Below are 12,995 nucleotides of genomic sequence, written 5' to 3' on the forward strand. Positions count from 1 at the left end.
GCTGATTGTGTTCCCAGCACTGTAATGACAGTTGAAATCTGTATTTGCACATTCGTAGGATATAAAGCATTTTTTTTTTTCTGGGAAGTTTATTAGAAATTAGACTCTCAGGAAAATTACTTTGCTAGGTAGACTGACAAGTTTTGAATCATGATGAAATAATTTAAATAGTCACCTTATCAACAAATGCCAGGTATTTAACGTTGTGCTGCAGATTCCCATTATTTTGCAGTCCCTGTTTGCTGCTGGCCTGTTTGTTGGTTCCCTGTGCAAAGCCTTTGTGTGGACACAGTGCTCAGAAGTTTTTATCAATGAATAACATTTGTCATTTCAAACAGAACACACATGTGGCTCAGCGGTTTACAAATATGATAAGATTTTGGTTTAGGGCAGCTTTCTAACAAGCAGCAAGATTTTTCTTTGCTGTTTCTCTGAAAACTCCGTGTCTGGCTGTGTTCCACCCCACAGGGGTTTTACAGACTATCACTTCTCTGGATTTTTAGTATTTTATATACAACATCTAGAAGGCTTCTCTTTCTGATATGTCTGTTATTTCATCTTTCTTCATTTTAGGGATGAGAATCTCTCTGGCAGTGAACTTACAGCCAAACTGGAGCCAGCGTTCCTGTCGGGTCTGCGCTGTGCCCAGCCCCTCATCCGAGCCAAATTCTTTGAGGTCTTCGACAATTCCATGAAGCGTCGTGTTTATGAGCGTTTACTTTATGTCACCTGTTCCCAAAACTGGGAAGCGATGGGAAATCACTTCTGGATAAAGCAGTGCATCGAGGTAGGGAAATGATTTATATCAGAAATACAATTAGAAATATGTTTGGTTCCTCATTTTTCTCAGCGTTATGCAATATGCTTGTAGTGTGTATTATCTGAAAATACCAGATACTCCCTGTGTGCTTAAGCATAAATACAGTGTCTAAACCATTGAGATGCTGATGCTTGGAAAGGGGCTTTAATGTAAATGTTTAAAATCTATTTTCTCTGCCAAAAGTTTAATTGGCCAGGTTAATACTTCTTAAGGAAAGCCCTCTCTCACAGTTGATAATAAGTTATAAAAACAACAAGAATTGTTATACTAGATGGTTTCCAGAAAAGTACAATGCTAAAGCTTCAGTGTCTGCTCTGCTGGTATGAGAAGTGTTAATAGGATTGCATTGAAATGAAATTGAATCTTTGCTTATTTAAAACAAGATGGAACCAACCCTTTTTATTTTAACAATTTATGTATTAAAACATGAGTTTAAGGACTGTGAACATCCTTTTTAGGGTAGCAGTGAGAGTCTATACATTAGTGGATTGAGGGCACTAATTACATGTGTTAAAAAGTGCAAAATACAGGCTTTAGGTGCAGAGAGTTCTATAGAATAAAGAGGATAAGTAGGCCTTGAACACACTACTGCAACTTTGATGTTGTTTTATACGTTAAACCGTAGTGATGTTTTCTTTGAAATACTACAGTAAAATGTATATTTAAAAACTGCTCTTGCTGTTCCCTGTCTCAGCTCCTGCTGGCAGTGTGTGAGAGGAACACCACGATCGGGACAAGCTGCCAGGGGGCAATGCTGCCCTCCATCACCAACGTCATCAACCTTGCTGACAGCCACGACAGGGCAGCCTTTGCCATGGTGACCCACGTCAAACAAGAGCCTCGGGAAAGGGAGAACAGTGAATCCAAGGAAGAGGTAACCGACAGGAAATAGTGTGGAAAAAATGTCTTTGGTGGAATATCTTCTTAGTTGCTCACCACATGGGTTTGGAGAAGGTGTCTTGAAGATGATGTGTACAGATTACTGTTTTAAGCCTGCTTGGGTTTCTCAGAACTTGCATTCACTCATTGAGCCTTTTCTTTACCAGAGCACTCCAGCAATTACCTATCTGAACCTGAAGAAGTAGCAGAAATAGTGAGACCTGAAATAGGTTGATCAGGACGGTATTTTGTACTAGGGAAAAAAAGCAGAAGTACCTGAAGCAAAAGTTATAGAAGATAATTGTGTTGACTTATGAAGTTGTTTACTTCTGTATAGGATGTTGAAATAGACATTGAATTGGCTCCAGGAGATCAGACCAGTACACCAAAAACTAAGGAACTTTCGGAGAAGGACATTGGGAATCAGCTGCACATGTTGACCAACCGACATGACAAATTTCTTGACTCTCTTCGAGAAGTGAAGGTTGGTACCTCTTGTTGGCGACAAATTACTTTAATACTGAAATTTTCAAACTGATCTGAGGTGGTTTTTCTCTTTTTTATCTCACACTTCTGATTTTTTTAGCCGAGTTTTCTTATGTAGACATGTCTTATCTGATGCAATTTCTTATCTGCATATGGTAAAAAATCCTGAAGCCTTCACTTCATTAGTAGTTGTTACTGTATCCCTTTCCTACAAAATTGAATTTCACCCTTCTTCACCTGTAAGAGTATTTTGACTGTTTGGTTCAGAAAATAGTGATGGCAAAGACAGGGTATAGAATCAAAAATGTTTATCAGCATCTTATGATTAAATAATTTCTAAGAAATTAATTATAGCTGAAAGCTGTGTTGAAATAACTCTCACAGTAACAGCTCTATCCAAATAACCTGATCATTCCTCTTACCAAAATCATCTACTTTCCTTTTTCCGCCTTTTTATGGTTACAGTAATGAATCAGTCTTTATCAACATGAAAATAGGATGTATTCTTACAGTGTATATTGCTAAAGGAAACATATTTTTGTTGGAAAAGGCATTTGCTCTACTGCTCAGTCTGTATTAGTACAGTGTAACTGAACTGTTTTTCCACAGTATTAATTATATTTTCCTATTTATGTGAATCTCTTTGTTCCAGACTGGAGCATTGCTGAGTGCCTTTGTTCAGTTGTGTCACATTTCTACACCTTTGGCAGAGAAGACTTGGATACAGCTTTTTTCACGACTTTGGAAAATCCTGTCTGACAGACAACAACATGTGAGAATCTCTCTCTCCCCCTTACAGATTCCTCTTTGTAAATGTCTGCTGTTTCAGGAAAATGTATTTTTGTGGTGACTTTGTTCACTTGGCTGGAGAAGGTTGCCATTCTTTGACTAGTGAATGCTGTAGCCTCTATCAACACATCTTTTGAAAGAAATAGGGCCTTTTAATTTCCAAAGAGAAATGTGCTTGTCAGAAGGTTGTTCCCTGAACTAAAGAGATTTTAAATCTAAATTCCCTAATTGAAGAATCTGAATGATCAGATAACTATTCTGTTTTTTCTTCTAGGCTCTAGCAGGTGAAATAAGCCCTTTCTTGTGCAGTGGCAGCCATCAGGTGCAGCGAGACTGCCAGCCCAGTGCCCTGAACTGCTTTGTGGAAGCGATGTCCCAGTGTGTGCCTCCCATTCCCATCAGACCTTGTGTCCTGAAATACTTGGGGAAAACTCACAACCTCTGGTTCCGTTCTACACTGATGCTGGAACACCAAGCCTTTGAAAAAGGACTGAGTCTACAGATTAAACCTAAACAGACAACAGAATTCTATGAGCAGGAAAGCATAACTCCTCCTCAACAGGTAGTGTTATATTAATTGAAATACCTTATGAAACATGAAGAGGAAAACATAACACTGTCAAGTCCTCCACTAACCCCTTAGTGCCACATCTGCACGTTTTTTACACACCTCCAGGGGTGGTGACTCTACCATTGCCCTGGGCAGCCTGTTCTGGTGCTTGACAACCCTTTCAGTGAGGACATTTTTGCTAATAATGTATCTAAACCTCCCCTGGTACAACTTGAGGCTCTTTCCTCTTATCCTGTTGCTCGTCACTCGGAAAGAGAGGTTGACCCCCACTTTGGTACAATCTCCTTTCAGGCACTTTTAGAGGATGATGAGGACCCTCCTGAGCCTTCTTTTCTCCAGGCTGAACCCCCCCAGCTCCCTCAGCTGCTCCTCATTAGACTTGAGCTCCAGACTCTTTCCCAGCTCTGTGCCCTTCTCTGTACAAGCTGTGGAACTTCAAAATGTTTCATGTAGTGTGAGGCCTCATGTAGTGTGACCTCACCAGTGTTGAGTACAAAGGAACAATTTCTTCTAAATCTTCATATTTAGAAGCCTGTTAAAGTGGTGTCTTTTTTTTTTTTTCTTGGGTGAAGGAATTCCTGTCCTTGTGTGTTTGCGAATACACACTGGCAACATTTAATACTTTGTATCTTACCTACTCCTCATGCTTTTCTTTCATCTGTCATTGATACTTTCACATTTTTTTCTCTTGATCCCTCTTATCCATCTGCTTTTGACACTAATTCCCTGCAGCACTGTGGAACTAGATGTAACCATTTCTGCCCCCAATTTTAAATCTGAAGTAGAAGTCAGTGCTGCCCCTCTCCCTTGAAGGGAGTGTACTTTCCCTCATCAAGTGTGTTGGTGTGTGACTTTAAAGAATTATTAGCTAAATAAAATGGAGTTCCTTGCCGAGGTGCTGTTGTGTTTAGTAGTCTGTCAGGTGTGATCTGCCTGCACAGATCAGCAGAGGAAGCTAAATATTACAGATTTATGATTTTTTACATTAAAGACCAAGTTGTTGGCTCATTGAACAGTTCTGTTTCCTATGATTTCATCTGTTGTGTTAAGAATCAGTGTACAAGCCTTGGGATTTTTTTGTCATGCAGCGTTCTCAGTAGGTGGTTGTTAATAAGTGCTTGCCTTCTAGAGTTTTAAAGAGTTTTTATTATAAACACATCTCTATATCATGTCTTTTCTCAGCTTGCCTCAGTGTAGAATGGGGAGGTTTGCAGTGTAGAATGTGGAGGACAGCTTGACTGTGGGGAAATTTGTGTTGTTAACATTCTAGGAAATACTGGATTCCCTTGCTGAGCTCTACTCCTTGTTACAAGAAGAGGACATGTGGGCTGGGCTGTGGCAGAAACGCTGCAAATTCCCAGAGACAGCAACAGCCATTGCCTATGAACAGCACGGCTTTTTTGAACAGGTACAGTTCTGCATATTGGAAATTATCAGGATGAGTATTCTGGTCAGCAAGAAAAAGCTTTGAATATTAATTATTAACTTTAGTCTTCTAAAATAAAAGGTACCAAAACTTCTCTAGTGTCTATGGTAGTAGTTCAGGGCCATGTAATACCCATGTAAAAATCTGGTGGGTGTGCTCAAAAATCTCACCTGGTAAAGTTTTCTTGTCATTCATTTTTAAAAAGAAAAGATGGAGTTCTAGTGTATACAGCAGATGGAAAAGTAGAATGGTTGAATTTTCTGTAGGCACAAGAGACTTATGAAAAAGCAATGGAAAAGGCTAAAAAGGAGCACGAAAGGAACAACGCTTCCCCTTCCATCTTTCCTGAGTACCAGCTCTGGGAAGACCACTGGATTCGGTAAGACTGATGTAGAACAAGTGTTTTACCCTGCAATAGGAGGAAAATACCCTGCTGCTGGTTTAAAGAATAGACTTATCTCAGGACTTAGCTCAGATACAGGGAAAACTTAAGGGAATAAAATAAGCTGGTTTTTATTCCCTTAACAGAACCTCAGAAGTGATATGCCTGAATTGCTGTAAAAATGTAATTTGTTATTGGTGGAAAAAGACTGGAGTTAAAATTTGGTTTTCCTATTTAAAACGGTTGTTCTGGGACACACAAAATGCAGCTTTTCCCTGTTCACAGATTTCTGTATTATAACTGGTAATAAATGAATTTAAAAAAAAAAAAATCTTCCCATCTGGATAAAACTTTTGCAGTGCTTGCAGAGCTGTTTGTAGACAAACAAATATGCACAATAATATTCTGATACCCAACATTTGCAGACAGTTTTATTGAAATTTGGGGTTTTTTTTTGTAACCAAATTGACACTGCTTTTGATTTTCTTAGTTGCTCAAAAGAACTGAACCAGTGGGAGCCTTTGACAGAATATGGCCAGTCAAAAGGTCATATAAATCCTTACCTGGTGTTGAAGTGTGCATGGAGGGTCTCCAACTGGATTGCTATGAAGGAGGCTCTGGTGCAGGTGAGTGGGGACTTTTATCTCATCAGTACTGGTCAAGTTTTGAACCAATACCTAAAATTTTTTAAAAAATGTAGTTATGTTTATTCTGCTGTAACACTTTCTTTTGTCAGGGGGACACAAGTAAGTGGCTGCAATCAGTATGTTTTGCTTTAAAGGCTGAACTGTGAAAACTATAAAAGTTATTACATTGATTAAAGGTATTATTGTCCTTTGAGGGAACCAAAATTAAGGGGGTTCCAGCCATTGCTACATTTGAAATGGAATTTTTCTATGTTTGTGATACTGATGGTTCAAATTAAATAGATGTCTCTAAATATAGATTTTATCATTTATCAGCCCCTGTGAAGCCAAATCTGTAAGTATCCAGCTGCATATGCAACAAAAATTGTCCTAGATTTACTATTTACATTTTAATTAACCGCTTTTGTTTTTATAACATTTGGTATTTTGTGTGCTATTTCAGTGTGCAGCTTCAGAGGCTAATTATAAAAATAAGTTTATTTGAGAAACTTTTAAAGGCTAAAATAAGAACTGTGTTGTACAGTGTGTTACAAACCTTGAGCTCGAACAGAATGAAATAGATCATGTCTGACAGGTTCTGGGTTTGGAGAATTGCAAGTTGAGTGGAAGTGACAACCCCGAGTAAGTGCTGATGTGCTCGAGCTGCAGTGATATTAAATGAGGTATTTTCAGTAATGAGACATTTACTAAATGACTAAGGAGAAGATGCTGCTGAAGCCATAAATGGAGCTTTTGTGGCTCTACTCAGGTTCTTGTAAAAGTGTCAGGACACGTTTGCATAAATATTAGGATCTCGAAGAATAATTGATTCTGTGCTGCTGTACTCACTACTCCAGTTCTATTGATATTCTTTAACATGGCTGTTTTTTATCAAGTTCCATGGTTGATTCACAAGAGAGGCCAGAAAGGAATGCAAATGTCTATCAGTTTTCATAAATCTTTGTGAAAGATTTTTAATAATCTACCCATTAATGTTGAGCTGTTAAAACAGCAAGTAGCTTTGATAGGACCCAAGACTCATTTCCATTTGCTCACATTGCCATTGTGTTTAATGATCCAGTAGATAATGTAATAAAGAGAGATTATTTTCACTGTCTTAAGTGTAAGGTTGCTACCTGGCAGTTTCTCTTTGCCGGCTCAGGTGTAAAAGTCAGCTGAGGATAACAGAAATAACAATTGTAGTGGTTACCATACAGTACATCAACAACAGGCTAATGCAGAGGGATTTCTGGGTTGCACATCAAACCATGAAAGTCGTGATGTAAAGTGGAAGAAAAAGGAGTGAAAAAGTTGGAGATTAAAGACCTGCAGTGTCAGCTGGTGAGCACTGGCTCAGTGCAAGTTTATTGTAAAATGCTCACAGAATTTAGGTGCTGGACAATTCAGGTGCCTTGCTGAGTTTAGTTGCCATGTTTCTACTGTTCCAGGATTTTACGAAAGTGGTTTAAAATTATTTTTAAAATTATTTTAGCACTGAGACCTGACTTGGCACCTGTGCTCAGAAATTTAACATAAATGGGGAGGTTAGTTATAGAGTACTTCAAAAATATTAGCTGTTTATTTTCATAAACTAAACAATGCCCTAGAGCAAACAATAGGGAGTATAACTCTGCATAATGTGCTGACAGGAAGGGACAGGATCTTTGGAAGTGAGAAGGTGACGTTACTTGTCCTGGAGCCCCTGAAGCATTGCAGAGGTGTAGTGTGTGTTGTGTGTTACCTGCTGAGAAGCATCTTTTTTGCTCTGTACCAGGTGAATTGGTTTGCTGTGAGCATTCCTGCTCCTGTGGCAGGGCTGCTCTCACTGCTCAGCTGCCATGAGCTGCGTTACAGTTGTCGGTGTAAAAACACCCCAACAGCAGGTTGGACCCAGGCACTTCTACTCTTGGGCCAAATTGGCAATTTATTTGCTGGCCTGCCATTACCAGTAACATCAGGAGAGGTGAAACTCCTCTAGTGAAACTCCTCTAGTGACATAAATATTGATATTTTTCCAAAATGAGATAATACTGATAAACCTTTAAAACTGTTTGTTTAAGAAGGCTTTTAAAAAAAAATAATTTAACTGTTTGAGTATGACTGATCTTTACCAGACATTTTTCCTTTTTATTACCAGGTGGAGTTGAGCTGCCCAAAAGAGATGGCCTGGAAAGTGAACATGTACAGAGGGTACCTGGCAATCTGCCACCCCGAGGAGCAGCAGCTGAACTTCATCGAGCGCCTGGTGGAGATGGCGAGCAGTTTGGCCATCCGGGAGTGGCGGAGGCTTCCTCATGTCGTCTCCCACGTTCACACTCCCCTGCTCCAGGTAAGAATGAAAAGGCCAGTTGTTTTCCAGCTGCAGGTTTCACAACTTTTATTAACTGTGAGTGTAAAATATTTCAGTCCATAGTACCGATAGTTTTTTCATTTTTTTTTGATTAAAACTTGGAGAATGTGTGTTTTGATTTTTTACAATGTACTTGTTTCTAAGAGTTCCTGAGAGATTGGAACCATTTTTTTTTTTTTTTTTAAGACCTCTAGAAATACTTTTGGGAAGCTGCTAGCACGATTCTGGTTGTATGGAATATGCAGTTTGATTATTATGTGAAATGAAATAACCTGTATTGCATGGTGAAAAATGTATGGCATGTGTCCTTTGCAACTTTCATACATATGTTACTGTAACAAAAATGGACTTCTGTTTTTCCTTTTGAAATGTATAAAATATCAAGATGCTGTTTTTCCTTTTGTCTTGGATTTTGTCGTGTTTTCCCTTTTGCCTTGGATTTAGTTATGGAAATAATTAATTTTGCAACTGTAAGAAAAGAATTTTTGAGAGTAGGTGTTATTGCCAAATATAACCTCATGGAAGTAGGTGCCTAAATCCATCTTTAAAAAATTGGGTTTGGCCTTGAGTTGCTTTCAGAAGCTTCTTGAAAATGAGCCTTGTGTCCTCTGACTTGTGTGGCACTGCTGGAGCCAGTGTGGGAGTGGGGCTGGGGCAGGATTGCCTTGGCTGTGTGGGATCTGGGCGAAACATGCTCTTCATTCCTCCTTTAAGCTGACTTTGTCCCTGTTCAGGTGTCCTATAAACATATACCTGGTGAAGATTAGCTCTTGTTCCTGTGGAGGGAACCTGTCATCTGCAGGGGAGGAATTGCAGAATATCTCAGTGCAACATGATCTGAAATTTCATAACAGGGATGCATTTCTTGAAGGACCATTGCTCAGAGAACTGGGAATGAACCTGTAGAAGTGCAGAGGGCCTTGATTTCTGAGTTCTCTTTGATACAGTGACTTCTGTAATTCTGTTTAAGATGAGTGGTTTCATCCTGTGTGTCATGCTAGGTGTGATTCATAAGTAACCAATCTACACTGTCTAAGAAGGTACCTCTACAGAAATGATTGTACTCGTGGGAAGAGCTCCCACAGCAACTCATACCTTGGAATTTTTATAAGTGGATGCATCAGATAAAGTGAATGAATATGAAAGTTTTCTCCATATTCAGAGGAAGTTGTCGAGTAAATAGGTACAGTTTGTGAGCTCAGGAGGAGGCTTCTTAATGAACCTCATTCCTTCCTGCTAAGTTTTCAAGCATATTTCAAGTTTTTCTTCTCCCCTCTCCAAGAATGGCAGCATCTACAGCATGAAAGAATTAGTATTGCTAAATGAAAGTTCTTTCAGATATCAATGAAAACAAGCTTTTAAAACAATCTAATATGTATATTTCCCTCATGAAGAAATGATAAATTAGTCTGTGACTGACAGAGGTACAAATGCTGCCATGAATTTGCACTGCAGTAATTACTTTTTTTTAATATCAGATAGTATGTGATTAAATACCCATGAGAAAATTAAATTTATGTGATGAATGGGTGTAGGATGAAGGTTAAGCTACTGTGAGAGCTGATACTGAGATGACTGTAGGAAAATATTACTTTAATTTATTTTGTTTCAAGAGATTTCACTCTGTAAATTCGGACTGCCTTTTTTTCCCTCAAATAGTTATCTCATTTAGTTGATTAACAATGAATACAACTGTTATCTGCCAAGTGGTAGCCTAGAGAATACTACATTGGCTTTATTGTACTACAGGTAATTAAATTCCATTAAAGTTTGTGGGCCTTTTCTTCAGGTGGTTGAAGTTTTAGCAAACTACCTGCTACCTTTAGTGGGTTCGAGACTAGTACCATCTTCTGTTTGTTCCTGTCCTTAATTTGGGGATAGGAGAGGTCGGTGAAATCCTGCTCTAAACTTCAGTAACTTCCCAAAGCTCAGGTCTTTGCAGAATCTCTCTCAGTAACACGTCAGGGGCACGTAGATGCTATTTCTCTGTACATTCAAGAAGTCAGATCGTGACCAGGGAATTTATACTTAACTTATGTTTATATTGTTTAATGTTTTCTAGGCAGCACAGCAAATAATTGAACTTCAAGAGGCGGCCCAAATAAATGCAGGATTGCAACCAACTAATCTGGGGAGGAACAACAGCTTACATGATATGAAGACTGTTGTAAAGACTTGGAGAAACAGGTTACCTATTGTATCAGATGATTTGTCCCACTGGAGCAGCATTTTCATGTGGAGACAACATCATTACCAGGGTAAAGCTGCCTGGTCCAGTGTGCATTCATCATAGAATATTGTCTGAAATAAGTTCTTTGTGTTAGGTTTTTTTTTGTTTCAACATGCAGGATTGTTGTTTTTGACAAGTTTTTGATTTTGCTCAATTTTCATTGAAGTGTTTCATTACCTTGAGTCATCCATTTCAGATGTGTTGCTGTGTAAGATGCCACTGTGTATACAATTCCATTTATAATGACAAACATTTCATGGTGTATTTCCAGCCATTGTGACTGCGTATGAAAACAGCTCTCAGCACGATCCCAGCTCCAACAATGCCATGTTGGGAGTTCATGCCTCTGCCTCAGCAATTATCCAGTATGGAAAGATAGCTCGGAAACAGGGGCTGGTGAACGTGGCACTGGACATCCTGAGCCGCATCCACACCATTCCCACCGTGCCCATCGTCGATTGCTTCCAGAAGATTCGGCAGCAAGTGAAGTGTTATCTGCAGCTGGCTGGAGTCATGGGCAAGAATGAGTGTATGCAGGTACAGCAGCTTCATCACTGCAGGTGTGGTTGGAACTCACAGGATTACAGGGACCATCATTGATTTGTACCCAGGACAGGGTCTGGATTTCCTTGGGCACCTCATACCCTGCAGGGGGTGGTGTGTTAAGTAATGCTGTTATAGTCCAGAGCATCTTTGAACTGAATATTGTGGATGTATTAAAAATCACCTGAACCAAAAGTAAAATGGAAGGATGTTTTTTGAAGTCTTACAAGATTGATAAATGGAAGGGGCTTGAAAAATGAAATTATTTCTAATAGGAAGAAGCCACACTACTGCAAGACTAACTGAAGCTCCAAGTCAGGGCTAAGTACCTGATTCATGAGTGGTGGATGCTGTCAAACTGAAGTGAAATTGTATGTGTTGAAAGGGCAAAAGTGTGATTTTAGGCAAAGCCCACTAGTACTTCATCAGCAAACAGACCTTGTAATAAATATAACATAAAATAAATAATGTTATAACTTAAACAAAGTGGAAAAGATAACCTGATGAATGTCTATGACTATTTGTTTTGCGTAGGCCAGTGGAACCTTAAAATTGCTGTCAGTCTCTAATTTTTTTTAAATGAAAATTAAGTGCTAGAAACTCATGCTATTTAAATTTCAAGAGAATATTTCGTCACTTTCAACTTAATAAACTCTTCCATTTTAAAAAGCTTTTCTCACTAAGACTTTATTTAACAGGGTCTTGAAGTTATTGAATCGACCAATCTGAAGTACTTCACCAAGGAGATGACTGCTGAGTTTTATGCACTGAAGGGAATGTTCTTGGCACAGATTAACAAGTGAGTATCTGGCTGGAAGAGGCACCAGCACACAGCTGAGAAAAATGCAGCTGAAGTATTTCAACACAGTGAGCAGAAAAGCTGTTCCATATGTTTCTACCAGCCTAAAATTTGTCACAACTGCGTAAGAAAGTAAAAGTATCCGTGAGAGTTCCTTTGCAGTTTGAAGATGTAATGATTGGTCACATTTCCAAGTACTGCAGGAAATATCTGGTTAAAGCAAACATTGCACCAGCTGGGTTTTTTTCCAAGGTTTATGTTTCATGGGATGAGATGGAAGAGGCAGGGAGAATAGATTTGTCCAACTGATACTGTTTTTTTCTTCCCTTGTTCTGTGAGTGCTCAGAAAAACTGATGCCTAACTGATGTCTTTGTGTAGTTGGCAAAAGGAGGTTGCTTTTATCATGTTCTTAATGTAATTATCACATATAAAACCAAGTTAAAAAGAGGTTCAGTCTTTAAGCTTACTGCTACTTAAACAAACATGGCCTCCCTCTTTGTTTCTCTCATTTCTGTTTCATTGTCATTGACTGTGTCCCTTTAGTAGCTGCAGCTGGTCAAGACATAGGGAAACGTGTGGGGGAGCAGTTCAGAGTGCCCAGGCAGATCTGGTGTGTGGAATGTGGAAATGGAACATTCATTTCAGATAATTAAATTGAAAAGGCTCACGTGGTGTGCGTTGGAGACATCTTGCACTGCAGCAATTGAACACCCAAGTTCAAGCCTTGCTTTCACACAACGACCTTTGTAATGGTTTTGCTTTGTACTGACAGGCATTTCACTGTTTGGAGAAAGATCTCTCTTTAATTCAGTAAACAAATACCTCAGCAGTCGAATTTTGTTTGGTGATGCCAAAAAACTCCCTTCAAATTTCAACAGCTTTTAATATGCCTGGGATTTAATGGCAGCATTGCTACGTGTTACATATGGAAGGAATAATTCCTTTACCACTACATTGTGGCCACTTAAGGAATGAAATCCATCAGGTTTTAAGCTGTACATTGCAACCTCACATAGCAATTTAAGTCAGGGAATGATGAATATCTTCTGTGCATACAAGAGAGAATTTTAAATAGGCAGAATGCAATTACTCT

The 12,995-nt window shown here is 39.0% G+C and overlaps 1 protein-coding gene across 4 annotated transcripts in view; it reads left to right on the forward strand.

The window, feature by feature from the left end:
* TRRAP (transformation/transcription domain associated protein) overlaps window positions 1–12,995 on the forward strand; it is a 71,962-nt gene that overhangs the window by 38,887 nt on the left and 20,080 nt on the right. For all 4 annotated transcript variants that reach the window (XM_027878176.1, XM_027878178.1, XM_027878177.1 and 1 more), the window contains 12 exons: window positions 574–787; window positions 1,515–1,694; window positions 2,037–2,183; window positions 2,838–2,957; window positions 3,249–3,536; window positions 4,816–4,953; window positions 5,238–5,350; window positions 5,844–5,979; window positions 8,117–8,308; window positions 10,392–10,587; window positions 10,831–11,096; window positions 11,801–11,901. In XM_027878176.1, coding sequence (XP_027733977.1) covers window positions 574–787; window positions 1,515–1,694; window positions 2,037–2,183; window positions 2,838–2,957; window positions 3,249–3,536; window positions 4,816–4,953; window positions 5,238–5,350; window positions 5,844–5,979; window positions 8,117–8,308; window positions 10,392–10,587; window positions 10,831–11,096; window positions 11,801–11,901 — 2,091 coding nt within the window. The remainder of the gene's footprint in view (window positions 1–573; window positions 788–1,514; window positions 1,695–2,036; window positions 2,184–2,837; window positions 2,958–3,248; window positions 3,537–4,815; window positions 4,954–5,237; window positions 5,351–5,843; window positions 5,980–8,116; window positions 8,309–10,391; window positions 10,588–10,830; window positions 11,097–11,800; window positions 11,902–12,995) is intronic.

This window comes from Empidonax traillii, unplaced genomic scaffold (assembly GCF_003031625.1).
Source record: "Empidonax traillii isolate 1590-97213 ecotype Southwest subspecies unplaced genomic scaffold, ASM303162v1 scaffold39:size2480183, whole genome shotgun sequence".
NCBI lineage: Eukaryota > Metazoa > Chordata > Aves > Passeriformes > Tyrannidae > Empidonax > Empidonax traillii.